Source organism: Muscardinus avellanarius (assembly GCF_963383645.1).
Source record: "Muscardinus avellanarius genome assembly, chromosome: 12".
In the NCBI taxonomy this organism is placed as follows: domain Eukaryota; kingdom Metazoa; phylum Chordata; class Mammalia; order Rodentia; family Gliridae; genus Muscardinus; species Muscardinus avellanarius.
Genome location: NC_137798.1, coordinates 102,717,529 through 102,737,897, shown reverse-complemented (window position 1 = coordinate 102,737,897; position 20,369 = coordinate 102,717,529). Strand labels below are relative to the sequence as shown.

Below are 20,369 nucleotides of genomic sequence, written 5' to 3'. Positions count from 1 at the left end.
GGGTTGGCGTTACGGTGCACGTGCTCTCAGATCTCAAGGCATGCGGTGCCAGCTCTGCTCTCCGCACACTCAGTCTGACTTGTAAGCAAGTGCCAGGAGCGCGCGTCCTGCCGTGCCCGTCGCCGTGCGCCATCGCTCCCTGACAGAGTGCTCTCCTCGTGGGCGGGGCCGACACCCGAGGGCTCCCTAAGCCTCCAGCTTGCCTGGTCCTCCCTCCACGCAGCCCTCTGCCTGCCTCCTACTTGCGGGAGTGAGCAGGTCCAACTGCCCTCCAGGCGCTCGCCGTACACAACTGCGTCTGCCACAACCACCTGGTCCTCTGGCGCCTGGGGCGCCTCTGGCTGCCTGGGCCGGTGCCCGCCTCTGAGCTCCGCTCGTGCCGTTCTTTTCTGAGATACTGGTGGCCACACCCGGGGCACTGCCACTGAGCTCCACTCCCAGCCTGGCACTGACTTGGAGATGGCGTTACTACATTGCTCAGGCCTCTGCCTGCTATCCTCCTGCCTCGGTCTCCCGAGCAGCTGGGACTGCAGGCGTGCGCCCCGAGCCTGGCTCGCGCTGTTCTCTCCCGAAGCCTCTTCCCTCCCCTCACCCTTCACCCAGTTCTTCTCACCACACCGTGTGGTGGCCGAGGATGATGGCTCTGAAAGCACCGGGCAGGCTGATCTCTGTCAACAAAGGAGCAGCCCTCACTGAGTCTAAAGTTAAGTGAGAAGTGATTCCGTCAACTCTCTGTGTAAGATGGGACTCCTGGCAGAGTGCTCACGGAATGTACGTTAGAATAGAGTCTATAACGCCATTGCCACGGGCACCAAGGAGCCCATGGCGAGCGTGTACGGCCGGTGCTTTTGAAATACTCCTTGTGTGTCGCCGTCAAGTGCTAAGAATCCTTGGCTTCCTGCACAATTTTAAGTGACTGGACTGGGCCCTGGCCCCCGTGGATCCCGCCTCGGTGCTGTTCTGTGCTGGAGGCTCAGGCGCGCCCACGTCAGGTCAGAGTGCACGAGGGGAGCGGTGCGTTCTTCAGGCGCGGGCACGTTAGGACAATGGCACGTGAGCATCAAACTGAAAGGCACCGGAGGGGCGAGGCGGGCACAGCGCGGCTCGGGGGCTGCCCCTCGGCTCTCCGGGTTTGTGTTGACCTGAGAATTCCTGTCACCGGCCAGTCAGCGATCAAGATCCAAACCATAGCCATTTATTAAAGCCCATCCGGGGAAATGCTCGGGGATGCGTTCAGCGTGAGCCGGGTCGAGGTGGTCTGCGTTCTCAGAGGGCGTGTGCCCGCGAGGGCGGCTCGCTCGGAGCTCGGGCTCAGACGCTGCCTACCTTTGCAGTGTGTCACCCGGCGCTTCCCTTGGGATTTCGCAGACAGAGACAGGAGGGCTAGATAAAGACAGGTGAGCTGCTGCGGGCAGGGCTGGCCTGACTAGGGCGGCCTCAGCACCACCCTGCCCCCGGTACCCGCCAGGGCACGGACAAGTGTGATGGAGACGGGGACCTGCAAGTTTATGGCTGAGCGACCTCACACTTCCTGAAAATAAACTGAACGTGGCGGCACGTGCTGATACCCCAAGACTGCCCTCGGGCTGATTTCACGTTCAAGAGGGGGAGGGACTAGAAAAGCTAAAAACCAAATGGATTTACCTAGCCAAGCGCACGCTTGTGAAGGTTTTTGGTTTTGCGCTTGAAATATGTATATACGTTTCAAATAAGGTCAATAATACGAAGAACCAGCATCTCCTTTATTCTAAAGCGTGCTTCGAGAAGGCATATGAAATGGGATATGGGAACTATTAGTCTGCAGCTTAGAGAGACAGAGGCAGAGAGAGAAATACCACTTTTAGACAGTGATGGCACTCGATGCACCCGGAGCCTTCCCTTACGAAGCGCGCGCGTGGCTGACCAAAGCCCGCTCGGGAAGGAAGGAATAAAAAGGCCGTAGAAGTCTCCAGTCTAGAAATCCCAACACAGCACAGGGCGGTGAGCCATTCTACCTCTTACTGACATCTCTCTCTCTCTTTTCTTTTGGTAGTGGGGATCGAATCCAGGGGTTCTCTACCTCTAAGCCACACCTCTGGCCCTTTTTATTTTGAAATAGGGTCTCACTGAGCTACTGTGCGCTGGCCTCAAACCCGCAATCCTCCTGCCTCAGCCTTCCACATACGGAGATCATGGGCGTGAGTCACTGTGCCAGGCTACTGATGTCTTACTGAATTTCCGAAGGGGCCAGTGAAGGTTCAGGCTTCACAATGGTATAGTGGGTAACACCGCTGTTATCTGGGCCTCTCGGCCCCACATCAAGCTCTAGTTAGCACTCCGTCCAGGCACACAGCCAAGCTCTTCCTGTGTGTCCAAGGCTGGCCTGGGGACCCCCTGTTATCTGCTCCTCAATGAAAATCCAGATTATAGTCACTCATGAAGGCCACCCAGGTGAGCGAGTGACACCCAAAGAAGTTGAAATCAGACTTACCTGCACTGAACACCGGCTCCTTGGGTTTGCTGTGAAAATAAACCAAAAACAGTTTTTAAAGGGAGCCTGGGGTGTTTCGCCCCAGCCGCTTCCAGCCCCACAGCCATGAACGGCAGTAGTTGGCCACATGGCCTCTGTGTGATAATAAGAAAAACAAGTTTCCCGGCACAGGGAGCGCGCATAATCGGAGCACCCAAGCCTCTTGCACGTGGCTGGTGCAGGAGATGGTAATCCTAAACCCACCACCAAGGCGACGCTCCTTCCGAGGGCAAGTAAGCGCGCGCTGGAGGGAAGCATGCGGGGATCGAGATGGGCACGGCTGCCGGGCGTGATGGCGCACGCTTGTCTTCCAGCATTTGGGAGGCTGAGACACAGCTTCAGCTGCTTAGTGAGGCCCTCTGCAACTCAGTGAGATCCTGTTTCAAAATAAAGAATACAAAAGAGGGCTGGGGGTGTCACTCAGAGATAGAATGCCTCTGGGTTCCACCCCCAGTACCGCAGTGGGAAAAAAAAAAAAGAGAGGAGATGGGAATGGCTCTGCTGAGTGGGTGAAAGGTTTGCTTGCTTTATTATTTATTATTTTCTTTATTACTCTTTCCCAGGCTCTCCAGCCCTTGTGGGTGAGCACTCTGAGCTGGCCTCCTGCGCAGATGATGTGCCGTGGAGAGGGAGGGCGGGGCAGAGGCCTCTCGCACGCTAGATGAGGAGCCACTGCCACCTCGGCCACACTGCACCTGGGACCCAGACCCCAGAGGGCTGAGGGCGGATTCTCTGAAGGACCAAGGTCGCTGCTAGAGTCCCAGAGCCAAACTTCCACGCGGGGTTCCCATCTGCAGAGGCCAGGCCGGTGATTCCGGGGAGACACACGGGTTCTGTCGTGGGCAGGGCCAGGGGCTGCCACAGTTTGGATGTGGTTCCACCTAAGGGCTGGTGTGGGGGCCTCCTCTCCGCCCGCTCCCGCCTTGTGACCAGAACTGCCATCTTAGCTCACAGCATGAGGAGGCTCTTGTCTGGAGTGACCGCCCAATCTTGGGTTTCAGTCCCCGAAACCATAAGCTAAAAAAAAACCTTATGAAGTTTTTCTCTTATAAAATATCCAGCCTCAGCCGGGCGTGGTGGCACAGGCTTGTAATCCCAGCATTTGGGAGGCTGAGATTGGAGGATCGTGGTTCATGGACAGCCTCGGGTATTTAGTAAGGACCTCCGCAACTTAGTGAGACCCTATTTCAAAATAAGGAATAAAAAAATAGGGCAGGGGGGTGTAGCTTGGAGGTTGAATGTCCCTGGGTTCTATTCCCAGACCGGCCAAAAAAAAAAATCCAGCCTTGGGTATTTTGTTACAGTAACACAAAAGCAACTAATATGACAGGAAAGGCAACTGTTTTTTCTTCTAAAAGCCATAAACACAGACATAAGGAATCAGAACAGAAACAGAAAAACACAATCATGGCCTGCATTCCTCCAAGAAAGAGAAAATCCACAGGGGAATCTGAGCCCCCAGTAGAGTAAAACTCGTATTACTAACGCTCTAATGTTAACTAGATTACTGATTAGTATTTGATACTAATGAAGAAAAGTCTGCCTCCCTCCCTCCCCCCTCCCCCCCTTCCCCTCCCCTCCTTCCTCCCCTCCCCTCCCTCCCTCGCTCCCTCCTTTCTTCCTCCCCTCCCCTTCCTCCCTCCCTCCTTCCTCCCCTCCCTCCCTCCCCCGTCCTTCCCTCCATCCCTTGCTCCCTCTCTCCTTCTCTCCCTCCCTCGCTCCCTCCCTCCTTCCCTTCCTTTCTTCCTTCCCAGTACTAGAAGTTGGACCCAGGGGCATTCTGCTGCTAAGCTATACTCCCAGCCCTTTTTATTTATTTATTTTGAGACAGAGTCTAGGTTGCTCAGCCTGACCTGGAACTTGTGACTCTCTTGCCTCAGACTCCCAAGCTTCTGGGATTATAGGCTTGTACCATGGTGCCCAGTCCCCAGAAAAACAGTTTTCTACTAAAAGGCCATAAAAAAAAGAGCCAGACCATGGTGGCACATGCCTGTGATCCTAGTCCTTGGGAGGCTGAGACAGGAGGATGCAGTTTTGTGGCCAGCCTCAGCAACTTACTGAGGTATTGTTTCAAAATTAAACAAACAAACAAACAAGCAGGGATAGGGGTTTAGCTCAGAGGTAGAATGCCCTGGATTCAAACTCTAGTAACACACACACACACACACACACACACACACACACACACACACACACACTTTTTCACATAAAAATAGTACACTTGCTTCAGAACCCATTTTCCCTGAGGAAGCACCGCTGCCTTTCCTAACAGGGCAAGAGGAGGCAGCCTCACCAGTGCATGCCAGCCACACCCTCGGCCTGGGAAGTGACCAGGGGCCTCTGGGTGTGACAGCATCCCATGCCCGCAGGCCACGCCCCTCGGCAGGCCAGCTAGTTGGTGCCTGACCTAAGCCCTTGTCTTTCCAGAGCCTGCAGTCCTTACGGTGCACTTGGGTGGCCCTTCACACCCAGAGCTGCTTGGAAGGGGAGGCGACAGCTGTCAAAGTGCAGCGTCACCTGTCTCTGATGACCACTCCATACTGTGAGCTGAGTGGAAAGCAGGCGACCTAACTGCCCTGACAGCTCTCTTGAGCGCAGGTCCTCCGGGTAGCCGTGCCGGCCCTTTCCTACGAAGGGAGAGTGAACTCCAGGCCACGGGAGACTCGGCCCCCTAGGGCAGGGAGGTGGTGGGTGCTGCAGTCACGGGAAGGAGAGGCCCCTGAGGTCGCCAGCCCTCTCTCTGTCCATGCCCGCCAGGTCCCTGGGCCCTGCTGCTGTCCTAGAGCCTCACGATCTGCTTCGGCAGGAAGGAGCTTTGCCCCCAGAGCTCGACCTGGGCTCTGCTGGTTCAGCAGGCCATTCTGAGGACAGGTCCAGGACAGAGCAGTCCCTGGATGCCCAGGGAGCAGCCACGCCACCTGTGGTCAAGACACTTGCCGGCAAAGCCCCCGGGACTCTGGAGGCTCAGTTTTTCTTCCACCTGCCCCTCCACGCTGGCGTCTGTAGGATGGGGAGGTGCAGGACGGCGTGGTGCCTGTGACAGTCAGTCGCACCCCGCACTGTCATCTGGGTGAGCCGACTGCCCTGCACTCCTGGAAGGCGCTCGGGGTCCTCCTGGCAGGTCTCAGACACCCGGTGACACGGGATGGCGCCCCCAGTGACTGGCAGAGGAGCAGAACCCACGGGGCCCAGCACTATCTAAGGGGATATTCACTTTGGAAAGCAACCAATAAGGCTCAATCAGGAAGAAGCCCACTCCAGAGTTAAAACACGTCGTTTCCCTCCAACTGCTTCACACCGTCTGAATTGGAGCTCCTGGCATGACTTTGAAAATGATTTTGTGTGAGGAAATAAAACGACCGCTGGAAGTCAAAAAGTACTCTACTACGCAAATACTGGTCCCTTGTAAGAACTGACAACATATACCTTGCTACTAGCAGTGAGATCTTGTAGGAATCGGTTATTAAGAATGTTTAGGAGCCGGCTGGGCATAGTGGCGCTTACCTATAATCCCAGTATTTGGAGGCTGAGACAGGAAGATACAGGTTCAAGGATAGCCTGAACAACTTAGCAAGGTCCTCACAACTTAGTAGGACCTTGTTTCAAAATAAAAAATAGAGCCGGGCGTGGTGGCACATGCTTGTAATCCCCACGCTTGGGGGGCGGAGATAGGAGGATCGCGTAGGTTCGAAGCCAGCCTCGCTGGCTTAAGGACCCTGTTTCCAAAATAAAATATAAAATAGGTCTGAGAGTGTAGCTTGGAGGTAGAAATGTTTCATCCCCAGTACCACCAAAAAAACAAACAAACAAAAAAAAATAGAATGGGGGGGTGTAGCTCAGAGGTAGAATACCCCTGGTTGGAAGCCAGTACCCCAGGAAGGTCTCCAGTGACCCCTAAGCATTTTTTGTAGAGGACAGAAGCTAATGCCTCACAGACACTGCCAGTCAAGCCAATAGTCCGGGCTTAGCACAGTAGAGGGAGTTTGGATTCTGGAGCCGCCTGGGGGCTCGGGCAAGATGCCGAAGCTCTGTAAGCCTGGCCTCCCCATCTACAAAATGGAAACAGGACCACTGCGGTGCAGGGATGGGCAAGATTACAGGAAATGTGTAACTAAGCACCCAGAACACCATTACTGATTAATACCATTTCCCTGTAATTTTATTGACCAGACATGTAAATCGGGCACACGGTGGTACACGCCTGTAATCTTAGTACTTGGAGGCTGAGACAGGAGGATCAAAGGTTCAAGGCCAGCCTAAGCAACTTAGTAAGATCCTGTTTCAAATAAATAAAAAGGGCTGGGGTCATAGCTCGAAGGTGGAATGCCCCTGGGCTCAATCTCCAGTAAGAGAGAGAGAGAGAGAGAGAGAGAGAGAGAGAGAGAGAGAGAGCCAGCTTATATGTATCTGTGGGCTTCTTATCTAATAGTTGAAAATATGAAACAACTTAATGTTAGCACTGATTTTATATTTTTTTTGCAGTACTGGGGATGGAACCCAGGGGCATTTTACCTCTGAGCTCCATCTCCAACCCTATTTTTTTTTATTCTTTATTTTGAAACAAGTCTTCACTAAGTTGCAGGAAGCCACACTAAGTAGCTGAGGCTGTCCTCAAACTGTGATCTTCCTGTCTCAGCTCCCAAATTCTGGGATTACAAGCATGTGCCACCAGCCTGGCAGCACTGATTCTTTTATTCTTTTTTTGGGGGGGGGTGGTACTGGGGATGGAACTCAGGAGTCTTCTACCTCCGAGCTATACTCTCAGACCTATTTTATATTTTATTTGGAAACAGGGTCTCTTAAGCCAGCTGAGGTTGGCTTTGAACCTGTTCGATCCTCCTGTCTCAGCCTCCCAGGCGTGTGGATTACAAGTGTGTGCCACCACTCCCAGCTGGCACTGATTATTTTAAAATGTACCAAAAGGTTAGTGACTCCCTGCTTTAAGAGAGGTAGTAACAATCTTCTCAGTAACAAGATGTTCACTAGATTTCCAGCGGATGGCAAGCATGGTGTTACACTGCCGGCCTGTAGGGGGAGCTGCTGACAAGCTCTTCACTGGCTCTGCTCTGAGACATGGGCCTCCCTTTCATTCACAGGACAAATCACCAACAGTTCCTGTGTACCAGGCAAAGTGCTGGGGGTGTAGGACAGAGCAACACAGCCTCTGCACCCCCCGCCCAAGGGAGCTGAGTGTCTGGGTGGCAGAGGAGAGAGAGGTCGGCACAGAGCAATCCTGAAAGCACTATGGGTCCCTGGAGCCTGGGGAGGAAAGAGCAGCCTCAGCAGAGCTGGAGCTCATCCCGGCCTCGCCCCAGGTTCCCGACACACGCATGCCACGCGGGAGACGGCGCAGCCTTGGGGTGACTCATTCAGTTAGTGAGGAGGCGTCTAGGTAGAATTTCTTTAATGAAGACTAAGTCCAGTTATTTTTTGTTGTTGTTGTTTTTGTGGTATTGGGGATGGAACCAAGGGGTAGTCTACCTCTGAGCTATACCCCTAGCCTGGTTTTCTCTTTATTTTGAAACAGGGTCTCACTGAATTGCAAAGGGCCTCACTAAGTAGCTGAAGCTGTCCGTGAACCGTGATCCTCCTGCCTCAGCCTCCCAAATGCTGGGATTACAAGCGTGAGCCATCACGCCCGGCTTCCAATCATCTTTAATTAGTTGGCTGTCTGCTGCCGGTTCAAACCCTTTCCCCACTGCGGGATTTTCCCTTGCTGCGGTGTGTGAGGTCCTATGGACCTGGCCTTAGCCGCTGTCCTGTCCCAGACGCTGGCGGGAGGATGGGCCTTGCTGGCCCACCTCTCTCCTCTCCACACCCTGCCTTGCACCCCGCTCTGCACATAGTAGGCGCTAAGCTAAGAGTGCTGCGGGACTGAACGAGTAAGGAGAAAGAAATTCTCAGAAGTTCGATTCTTCCCTTTCCGGCACAGGAGTTGGGGGATTACAAGTGTCCCTGAGAAGAGAGATGCTTTAGATTTGGGGAGCGGCATGAGCCAATGTGTGAGGATCTCAATCAAAGGCGTTGGGACAGGAGGCGGCCATCGTGGCAACCGCTTGGGGACCGCCGACTGCAGGCGGGCCCTGCGCTGGAGCCTCCGGGTCTTACTAATCCTCACTGGGAGGGAGGCATCGCTTTCACCGCTGCTGAAAATCCTGAGAGATAAAGTGCTTTACAAGCGCACACAGAGGGTGGCAGCACTGCGGTTACACCCTGATGGTGGCTATAAAGCTCCGTATTCTTAACTTTTTTTTTTTTTTTTTGTCTTAACCATTCTTTGTTTTAACATTTTTTGGGGGGAGAAACAGATGCACGCAACAAATGTTTACTGAGTGCCTCCTGTGTGCTGGTCTGGTCTAATGAGAATAAAAATCCACGCTGGTACCTCAGTGTCTGAAGTTCATCGTTGGCTGGGGGTGGCCGTATCTGAGGCGATGCTGAGAGAGTGCACCTGCTCAAAGAGCTGCGCTCACACAGCATGCTTGCAGACCAGGCCGGTTTATACAGCAGCCCAGACACAGTCTAGATGGAAATGTGGTAAGGTCGGCCGTGAGTTCTCTGATGGGTATATTAGAAGTGACTTTCCTCTTTTGGGACATCTGCATTTTAAAAAGCAGGTTACTCATGCAATGAATTAATTCAAAAACAGAAAATGTCTTGCTGAGAAATGAGAGATGAACTGGGGAGGTGCGCGTGTCAGGGCCGGCTAGGGATTCAGATGTAGATCACAGCCCAGTGATACTAAAGTAAAGCAAAGCAACTCTGAGCCCCGAGGGGCCAGGGAGCGGACAGGAGCCTGTGGCATGCACGGTGTGCCAGGGCTCGGGAAGGAGGGGAGCCCAGAGCATCCATGCAGAGGTTCCCACCCTTAGTCGAGAAAGCCGCAGGGCTGCCCCGGGGGCGTCCAGGTTGCCCATCACAAAAGGCACTGTCTTTGAGGGAGCGCGCCTCTGGTTACCAGCTTTACTATTTTGATTTTTCTCCCCAAAATTTGTTGGCTCCAAAGATGGGTGAGGTACATGTGTGTTGTAACAAGACTTCTTGCAGATAGCTGAAATGTTTCTGGTTCTAACAAAAGCAGCCATTAGGACCCCTGGAGATGGAAACAGTGCCTGTGTGAGCTTGTTCCCCGCAGAATTTCAGAGAGAGACTGATCGCGGAAGCACTTTGTCAATCTAGCTACATCTAACAAACAGTGCTTCTAAATCAGCAGCCAACTCTCTGATACAAAACGCTTTTTTTTAACTAAAAAAAAAAAGCTATTAGATTAGTACACTGATTATGAGTCTTCCACCAGAATGTTACTGCCAATTACCTACTTAAATTTAATAAGTTCTTCATGATGACATGAATCACTAATTATTAATATTAATTCACCATCAATAATACATAAAGTATGCTGGGCGTGGTGGTGCACGCTTGTAATCCCCGCGCTTGGGAGGCTGAGACAGGAGGATTGCACGGGTTCAAAGCCAGCCTCAGCTACTTAGTGAGGCTCTCAGTAACTTAGTGAGACCCTGTTTCCAAATAAAGTATAAAATGGGTCTGGGAGTGTAGCCCAGAGGTAGAAAGTCCCTGGGTTCCATCCCCAGTACCACACACACACACACACACACACACACACACACACACACACACACTAATAATAATAATAATACATAAAGTAAAATATTATATTGGCCTGTATTGCTTTTGTTTTTAATGAAAGCTTTATCAGTGCAAAGATTAAATGCTCTTAAAATTCTGTGGCTTACTACAAGTAAAGTATTTTAAAGTGTTCTAAGACAAAGATTAAGAGTCTACCATTTCACTGGGTGTGGAGGTATACACCTGTAACCCCAGCACTTAGGAGGCTGCGACAGGAGGATCACAGGTTCAAGGATGGCCTCAGCATGCAGTGAGATTCTTATCAACCTACGGAGATCCTGTTTCAAAATAAAAATAAAATTGGACTGGGGCTGTAGCTCAGAGGCAGAATGCCCCTGAGTTCAGTCCCTAGTAAAAGAGAGAGAGAGAGAGAGAGAGAGAGAAGAGAGAGAGAGAGAGGATTATTGTAAAGAAAATAGTTTCTATGAAAGCAAAATATACAATTATTTTGTATTTGGGAAAGTGTCTATGTTCAGGATTTCAATAATACTTATTTTCTGTTCAACAGTAAGATTTATACGATGCTAGCAGGGCACCTCTACATGTGCTGCAGTTATTGTCGGGAAATACACAAGCTGGTGTACTCTCAGCTGCAGCTGTGCCGTGAGTGAGCCAGCGAGCGCTGGGCTTCCTTACACCCTAGGCCAGAGCCCTGCCCTCCCTATGGTTCGAGCCACAGAGCCCAGGGAGGAAGGCGGAGGCTTCCAGTCTCCGCCCAGCCTGCAGCAGCATGCGGCAACCCTCGCTGGCCGCTGGGGAAGCCCAGTGAAGCGGCACACTTTATCCCCCAACGTGGAGAGCGTGCGGAGATCTACACAGTATTGGTAGGCTGTGTCACTGGGCCTAAGTCATTTAACACAACAGACCCGACACTTGAGGTGTCATCAACACCCTCATCTCGCATAGGGGGATGATCTGAGAGTAGTGGGACGCCTCCCAAATCGGTTCTGTACTCGGCACCAGTCTCTTTATGGTGACCACCACAGGGCAAAGACTTGGACAGCATCAGGCTTGGTGCCGGGTTCCCTACAAGTAAGCTCATAGATACAAGGAAAGGGGTGTGACATCCCCCGAGGAAGAAACCCAGGCTGGGAGAAGGGAAGGCCGCGCTGGCTCACACGCCCAGGCCCTGCTGTGTCCTTTCCACTCCCTCTTGCTGCCTCTGGTAGCCAGACAACAAATTATAAGCCGGGTACTTGGGTGGCTGAGACAGAGGAATCGCAGGTCTGAGGCCAGCTTCAGCAATTCAGTGAGACTATTCGCAACTTAACAGGACTCTGTTGCAAGACCAAAAAAGGGCTGGGGTTGTAGCTCAGAGGTAGAAGGTCCCTGGTTCAATTCCCAGTACCAAAAACCAAACAAACACGAACAAACAACCAAAAGAAAAAGAAAAAACACAGAGAACAAACAGACCAGAAAACAGCAACAACCAAACCACAACCATGGACACAGATCAGCCAGGGAGGGGAGGAGGCCAGGTCTTGACAAGACGCACAGCCTTGTCACATGCCGCTAGATATGAGAGGAAAAAAAAGCCCCGGGGCCCCTCGCTGGAACTTTCCCCGCACCTGTTACCTGTTACCCCCAAGACAGTCCCTGGTAAGACTCCGGCTCGATGGGCTGAGGTCAGAGTAGCAGGACAGGGCTGTTCACAGGGGGAAAGAACGGAGGGAGGAAGGGCGGGCAGCCTGGCTCTCCACCTTGACCTTCCCTCCTGCTGCTGCCCGGCAGCAGCTTCTGACTCCCAAGGGCCCCGCAAGGCGTCAGTACCAGCAGGTGCTCAAGGAGATCCCTCAAACAGCCAATGCCAGGCGGCCTGCACCACCATAGGTTCTAATGAGACAAAGGATTGATTTGTGTGTGTGTGTGTGGTATTGGGGACTGGACCCAGGGGTATTATACCTCTGAGCTACACTCCAGCCCTTTATTTGTTTATTTGTTTGTTTATTTTTGCGGCACTAGGGTTGGAGCCCAGGGGAATTCTACCTCCGAGCTACACCCCCAGCCCTATTTTTTTTTAATTTTTTTATTTTGAAACAGGGTCTCACTGACTTGCAAAGGACCTCACTAAGTAGCTGAGGCTGTCCGTGAACCACGATCCTCCTGTCTCAGCTTCCCAAATGCTAGGATTACAAGTGTGCGTCACCACGCCCGGCTCCCTGTTTTATTTTGAAAGTGGGTCTCACTAAGTTGCTGAGGGTGTCACTAAATTGCAGAGGCTGGCTGTGAACCTGCAATTTTCTTGTTTCAGCCTTCCAAGTGCTGGGCTTACAGGCATGTGCCACCACGCCTGGCTAAGGATTGATTTTTAAATGGACACTTCTGGTTATCTGAATTATTTTTAGAAAGCCATTAGTAAACTTTCCCAGTCCCTCATTTCCAGATGAAAATTTCCTACTGTGGTGTTTCTCAAAAATCCCTTTGCAAATATCTTTTATGGAAATATTTACCCAGCTCATTTACCAAAGCCATAGGATTTAAATGATAAAACAGATCTGGAGTTTACACAATGCAAATTCCTTTTGGAAATTCTTAATAAAAGTCAGATGTGCTGAGAAGTGGCCAAGCTTATAAAAGCTTCCAAGATCTAGACACTTCGGGTCGACCTCCAAGCCTGCCCTGAATCTGTAGGGGCCTTGGAGCCAGCCGCCACCCTGGGCCGCACTGCTGCCACTGGGCCCGCCCGACCTGCTTCTAAGGTATCATCACCCAATTAGCATAATCTTCTGATAAGAAGCCCTAATGGTCTAAGTTAGGAGACAGAACCTGGGTCAGTGTTTTCTGAAATTATTGACCTGACCTGCTACATACAGATTGAGGACCATGTATATGTTTTATACAAAAAATAACTTTGGGGGATAAAACTGAAAGAGACGTGAGCATCCCTTTCGGGATCCGTCTGCCCTGATTTGCAGACTTGGAACATGTACAGCCTGTGGTTTGGAGCCTACGGCTTTATGACTAAGCCCTCTCCTTACACGAACATTTGTGTGTGGGGGGAACAATGTTTAGCCTCTCGAACTGAAATTCCTTCCTGAGCCTTGCCAAACAGCAATAATAAAATGAAAGTACAATGTTTGAAAGTTAGAATAAAGTACATGTTAGGCAGCTATACAAAGAAATACTGACCTCATCTACACAATACATTCTTACACATAAAACAAGCTGTTAAAATGCCAAAAAGCCAGGCGTGCTGGCGTCTGCTTGTGATCTCAGTAGTTGGGAGGCTGAGACAGGAGGATCGTGGTTTTTGGTCAGCCTCAGCAATTTAGTGAGGCCCTCTGCAACTTAGTGAGACCCTGTTTCAAAATAGAGAATAAAAAATAGGGCTGGGGGTGTAGCTCAGAAATAGAATGGTCTCAGAAATAGAATGGTCCCCAGTAGCTTAAAAATAAAAGCCCAAATAGCTTTTATGAATAAAATGTTATTATCTATTATAAACGAATGTTATAAAAAATCATTTAGGAATAAATGTAGATGAGGAAACCAGAAAGAAAAATTGATTCATATTTCTGGTGTTAGCTCATGTTAAAAACAATCTTGGACAAATTATCAAACTACAACTTTTGGCCTATTCTGTATTAGAAAATACTGCTGATGAGCTTAAAATATTCCATTAAAGTTAGCTTTAAGTAAGCTGGGCGTGGTGGTGCACATTTGTAATCCCAGCATTCAGAAGGCTGAGACAGGAGGATCGCAGTTTGCAAACAGGTTTGCAAACAGCCTCAGCTACTTAGTGAGGCCCTCTGCAACTCAGTGAGACCCTGTTTCAAAATAAAGAATAGAAAATCGGGCTGGGGGTGTAGCTCGGAGGTAGAATGCCCTGGGTTCCAATCCCAGTACTGCAAAAAAAAAAAAAAAAATAGCTTTAAGTTAGTAGCAAGTGTACTAGAAAGATAAAGTGGTCCTTGTGGGAATTCAGAACCACTTCCTAACTGTGCCGGTTCTCAGGAACCCCTGTGTTGCCGACCTGAGCCGGGAGCATGAGCAACAGTGTCCTGCCTGGACAGAGCCTAGGTGAGCGGTGACTAGCAGCCGCCCTCGGACGGACTCGGTCAGCGTCATGACAGCCTCAGGAGGAGGCTTCTGCCGAGCGCCAGCTTGTCTGCATACAGGGCATCTTCTGATTTGTCCCAGGGGTGGTGAAGTGTCCCAGCAGTAGGAGCCAAGCGAGGGGACACTCACCTTTCACTGTTTTTCTTGCCACTAGAGGAGCTGCTGGTGGAGCCCGTGCGGTTCCGGCTTCCTTTGGCATCCCCAGAGCTCTCCCTCCGGCCCCCAGGAGACACTCGTTCAGAGGAGCTGGTCCGCTTGATGCTGTTGGAGAGGGTGCAGGTGACAACGACATTCTTCATACTGGGATCCTACTTTATTGCTGAGTGTAAAACATACACAGTGGACAACACACTTCCACGTGGATCTTTAACGTTATTCATTCTGAAATCCTAGCTACGGAGATCAGAAAGCTTCCTGGAATATTACTTGGAATCACAGAGTCACAGAGGAAACTGAGTCATAAGATCCCTAACAAGCCGGGCATATCGGCACACGCCTGTAATCCCAGTACTTGGGAGGCTGAGACAGGAGGGTGGCAGGTTCAAGGACAGCCTCAGCAATGTAGCAAGAAGCCTAGCAAGACTGTTTCAAATAAAAAAATAAAATAGGGCTGGAGGTATTGCTCAGAGGTAGAATGTCCAGGTCCAATCCTCAGTACCAAAAAAAAAAAAATAAAATAAAATAAAAAAAAGATCTGCTATAAACTGTGAGGGGCTTAAAGGGATGTAATCCTGCCTCCGAGGGTGCTTCGGTCTAGACCAGTGAGTGACACCCAGTCAGGGGTGGAGCTGCCCATATCCAGAGACATTTCTGGTTATCACAACTCTGGGCAGGAGGGCTGCTACTGGCATCCAGTGGTTAGCGATCAGGAATGTGGCCAAACACCTTACAATGCCCAGGACAGCCCCACATCAAAGAATCATCCAGCCCCAAACCTATAGGGCTGATATTGAAGAATAGCGGCCTGGAACAAGCGCAGCGAGGGCACCACAGGTAACGCCAGGGATGTTCTGCCATTCATAAAATGCCCTTGTCTAGAATTTGTGCTCATGTAAGTGCTCACCTTGTTTCTGTATAATCAGAGAGACTAGCATGGCCGGAAGCCTGGGAGGGGGGCTGGGGAAGAGTTCTTGAAAGCTGGAGCTCTCTGGGGAAGATCAAATAAAGGGCTTGAGTGTGTTGTAATTATCCAGACAGAAGAGCCTTCCTCTGGGAAAAGGGACGCCCTAGGCCCCGGAAACCGCAGCCTGTAGCAGAGCCGGCAGGGAGGGCCGCACCTCTCTTCAGCGTGCAAAGGGAGCTGCTTGTGCCTCCACATTTCCTAAGTCGAGGCTGCAGCCCTCAGAGCTACCGCGTGTGGAGTAGCGCCTTCGGGTAAAAATTAGGTCAGGAGGCTGAGAAGCGGCGGGACCTCACAGAACCTCCCCAGGCTAGCACCTGCTCTCAGAGCTCCTCCTCCACAACCAGGAGGAGCCCAGTCGCTGTTTAGCAGCCACCCAGCTATGGGACTGTGTTAGAGCAGCCGAAAGTCACACACATGGAACAAGTACGTGCGTTACAGATGTGCCTGTCGATTCTTCATTTTTATTATTTTTATTTGTTGGCACTGGGTTCACTAGAGGCATTCTACCTCCAAGCTATGCCCACAGCCTGGTTTCGCATCTTTATTTGGAAACAGGGTCTCATTAGGTTTCTGAGCGCCTCCCTAGTTGCCAAGGCTGGCTGTGGACCCGCGATCCTCCTGCCTCAGCCTCTCAAGTACTGGGATTACAAGTGTGCACTGCCACGCGTGGCCTGTCAATTTTTATAATCTTCATCACAGGGCACGCTTGAGATCTCACCGCATCTATCATTTATGTATCCTCTCTGAAGAGGCTCCATCCAGATTCGTTAAGAAAAGACTGAAATAAATGGCTAAGTAGATGGAAGTCTCATACTTCGGCCCTGTCACAGAAAGGGACACAGTGCTCCGATGTTGAAACCGCTGGGTAAGAAAGAGGGGCCGCTGGGAAGAGGGGCACACCTGCCTGGGTCTCACTGGGGCCGTGGGGCTGGAGGTGTGGGCAGGGGCACACGCAATTGTGCAACTGGTGAGATGGCTTGGAACAGGACTGTCCACCCGGTGGCCACTGAAGGGGAGGAATGGGGAGAACCAGAAAGGTCCTAGGGTGGGGGACATGAACTGTTCAGGCTATGGGCAGGGATGTCAGGACAGGGCATGGAGGGCAGGGGGCAGGACCCATGCTCCGTGCAGGGAGGAGGGAGGACCACGGCTGGGCATCTCAGGCGCAGCCAGGGACACATTCCACGGAGGGCGGACACGGAACCAAGGCTCACACGGGAACGTGCAGGAGGCCGCAGCCTCATCTCCCGTGACTAGATCACGTCCCAGCCACAGCCTCCTCCTGCGTGGCGGCCCTGCCTGTCCCTGGCCACCCATCCTTCCTAGGATCCCTCCCCAGCCCTCTGTCCCCCTTGGTGTGTTTCTCCACCGCCAGCCTCAGACTTTCTTCTGCTGTAGCTACCAGTCATCCACTTAATAACCCCTTGGGGTGTTTTATAAACTGCCTGGCGTGCTGGCTTTTGAAAAATCACCTGAATCTCTGAGTGAGCAAAAGTAAATAAAATGACCACGATCGCGGTTGTTTGATTTTAATAAACTTCCTGCACAGTTGTCTTGGTAACAGAGAAAGCTTAATCCGCAGCATCAAAGTTTCCAACTGGAATCTGCGTCGGCGTGCCTTACAGTCAAAGCCCGAGTTTTTAGAATGCCTGACTGGGACACAGAATTACAGATCTTCGGAGCGCGCTGCATTCCTGAATTTCAGGACTGCCGTCTAAAAATGATAGAAACCTTGTGCCTAAGGTTCAAGATCTTCCGGTCGTGGCAACCACAAGATTTTGAAGCTCAGTGGGATTATTCCCTGACAAGTCCTTAGCATAAGCTCCAAAGCTCCCAGCCGATGGGGCCCCCGGGAGATTCTGAGCAGCAAACACCTGCGTGTGGCCTCTGCGGTGTCCTTGTGGGAGTTCAGGGCCAGTTCAGGGCCATTTAAAGAGTTATACAGAGCAGCCCTATGGGGCTCAAGAGCCAGGGCGACCTGGCGGTTAGGGCAAGCACTAACCAACTTCTCAGGATTAGCACTCAATCTGTGGCCTGCAGAGGTAACAGGAGGTTAACGAGGGAATGCGCAGGAGCTGAAACAGTCTAGAACGTTACTCTAGATCGCTTGGCGTCGACATGGCCTATTCCATTTAAACCTCACAGGTCCTCCTCAGAAATATCATTTCCCAAATTCTGCAGAGGAGAAAACAAATTCAGGGGTGGGAAGCCACTTATCCGGGGGAATTCTACAAGTGGCGAGGCCAGTGCCTCCCGCTTCCGGGCCTCCTTGCTGCCCCCCGGAGCAAGGCCACCTGCAGTTCATGAAACACGGAGGCGCGCCGGCTCTGGAGGGCCTGCAAGTTGAACGCACGTCAGCCACTCAGATGCTCACAGGACTTAAGTCCCGCTGCACACAGGCCCTGGGTGAGACCCGTAAGCCACTGCGTAAAGGGAGAGGACTGCTGAGAAGCGCCCAGGGCTACACGTCAGACCTCAGCTCCCCCCACCCTTCCCCGCCGGGTGCTGATCGGATCAGGTCCAGTCTCGTCTGTAAACATTAAAAGCGTGGAAAAGTACTCTGACAAGCTTAGTACATCGCAGGATGTACACACCAAATGAAATGACGTTTTCATTTGCACAGACACGGTTCTTTCAGTATGTTGGTCCCTCCCATATTTGCATCAAAATGTTAAATTAAGCTGGCCAGGGTGGCGCATGCTTGTAATGCCAGTACTTGGGGGGCTGAGAAGGGAGAGGCCCTCTGCAACTTAGTGAGACCCTGTATCAAAATAAAGAATAAAACATAGGGCTGGGGGGTAGCTCGGAGGCAGAATGCCCTTGGGTTTAATCCTCAGTACTACAAAAAATAAAAAAGTTAAAAAAAAATCTTACTGATGTCCTATGCATAGGAAAAAATAAGATGTTTCCTTTTGAGATCCGAGAGCACTTATGAAAAGAACATTTACCAGGACTCAGATGAAGGACAGAAAACGAAAGCCCGAAGCCAGGACATGTGCAGCCACAGGGCAGCCAGAGAGCAGGGCTGTGGGCTCACCGTGGGACGCCTCCTCCCATCACAGCAGGGAGCACCAGGGAGCTGCACTCCTGCCAGGCAGCCAGGTGAAACCACCCCCTCATTTTGAAAGAGTGGGCGCTGGCGGTGCAGTCCACCTCGTGGTGCTTACGCAGGGCAAGTGTTTGGGGCTGGTGTGTGAGGCACCAACACCGTCGCTTCTTCCTCTCCCTCCTGTTCGCTACCCACACCTTCCCATCTCGTTACGTGTGCATTCGAGATCTCTTCTCAGGTTTCAGGCGTAACAAAATTTCTGTGACGGTGACCATGAAATGTGACAATCTTTCCTATGAGTTAGATAATAAATAACTCTCAGCATAAGAAGCTACCATCGTGTCTTTTGTCAGGTGATTTGGCGTCAAGAAATGCTCTTCTAAAATTCTGCAAAGACGACCCACACTTACGCAGTCAGAGCAGAAACCTGACAGGCAGCTCTTAGGCATGACTACAGATTTTCTGATGATTTTACGTGTCATGACAGGGTCACTAACACTACACTAAAACAATTATCCTCTCAACAAATACTTAATTAGGCATCACCCCTGTTCTGGACACTCTGCTAAGGGCTGTGGGTTAAAGGGGTGGGTGTGAGGGGGCCCAAACCTGACTTCTGTCCTGCAAATTATGAGATACCCATAGGCTGAGATAATGCACCTCAACAATTAACTAAAGAAATACTCTTATCTATCACTGCCTTAAAAAAATATTTGTCGTAAAATACAAGTCACTGTAGCACAGCACGATGGCTTCATTCCATAACTCCAGTACTTGGAGGCTGAGACAGGAGGACCACAGGTTTGAGGCCAGCCTAGGCAATTTAGTGAGACCCTGTCTCAAAAAATAAAAAGGGTTGGCCATACAGCTCAACGGTAGAGGGTCCCTGGGTTCAGTCCCCAGGTACCACCAAAAACAAACAAAACGAAAAGTGAGTCATTGCCTAAGAAAGCTGGTGGTTGCTACAGAATCCTGGAGGAAAACACAGACAGACAGACAGACAGACAGACAGACAAACCCCTTTTTTTCTACCACATGAAGCTCCCCCTGAGGAGGGGGAGCTGTATGACTTCTGATAAGGAGTGGATACCAATGGTGTCCCCTGCTCAGCGGGATAATATCCCCATCTCTGTTTTGCTCCTGAGAACAGACTCCAAACACAGTCTGACACCTACATGTCAGTGGATCTGAATCACGAGTATATTTTTAAAAAATCAGCTAAAGGGCTGGACCTGCAGCTCAGTGGCAGAGCGCTTGCCTGGCATGCGCGAGGCCCTGGGTTCTATCCCCAGCACTGAAAAGAGAAAGAAAGAAAATAAATAAATAAGTAAGTACTAAATCAGCTAAAGCCAAACTTGGTTTTTCTAGTCTTCCAGCCACATATGTATCTGGCACTGACATCGCCCAGTTACACACACGACTTCTAACAAGTGAAACTATTTTTTCCGGAGGACTGTTGGCTGTTTGTTTGGAAGCGATAGCTATTTTACCATTCCCTCTCAGCTTTGGCACGGAGCACTTTTAAAATCATGCCTTTTGTTCCGGTTCTGTCCTCTTGATCTCCGTCCAGTCTGCAGCCCTGCCCTGTCGTGCTGCTCTACTTGGGAGCGGGGGATGAGTGGCTGTCTTGTCTTGACCCGGTGGAAATGTTAGGCTCTTGTGATCTTCAGCATCCCACAATGCAAGGTATGACCGCAGTGTCTTCCCTGGCTTTTCTGCCTATTTTCTTTGAGTGGGGGAAACAAAGCTTTTCCCAAGAATTCCAAGTCAAGACCCCAATCCCCACCTAAGTCTTAATTGGCAACACAAAGCACGACCGCTGGGTGCTGGACTTCTTCCAAGGGGGATTTTGTTCTTAAGCACTAGGCTGAAAACCCCGGAGAAAAGAAAACAAACATATACCCATGCACGCACCACAGATGCCCAGACTTGGTTCATTTGGAACTCTGATTACAGAAAAATTCCTTCAAGACTGTAAACATATT

At 51.0% G+C, this 20,369-nt stretch overlaps 1 protein-coding gene across 9 annotated transcripts in view; it reads right to left on the bottom strand.

The window, feature by feature from the left end:
- EML1 (EMAP like 1) overlaps positions 1 to 20,369 on the bottom strand; it is a gene marked incomplete at both ends in the record, with an annotated part of 196,303 nt that overhangs the window by 39,053 nt on the left and 136,881 nt on the right. For 2 of the 9 annotated variants that reach the window (XM_080707633.1, XM_080707626.1), the window contains 3 exons: positions 1,327 to 1,383; positions 2,471 to 2,499; positions 14,342 to 14,473. In XM_080707633.1, coding sequence (XP_080563759.1) covers positions 1,327 to 1,383; positions 2,471 to 2,499; positions 14,342 to 14,473 — 218 coding nt within the window. Of the gene's footprint in view, positions 1 to 1,326; positions 1,384 to 2,470; positions 2,500 to 14,341; positions 14,513 to 20,369 lie in introns of those variants that run through there. The other 7 variants (XM_080707627.1, XM_080707628.1, XM_080707631.1 and 4 more) reach the window with 5 other exon arrangements.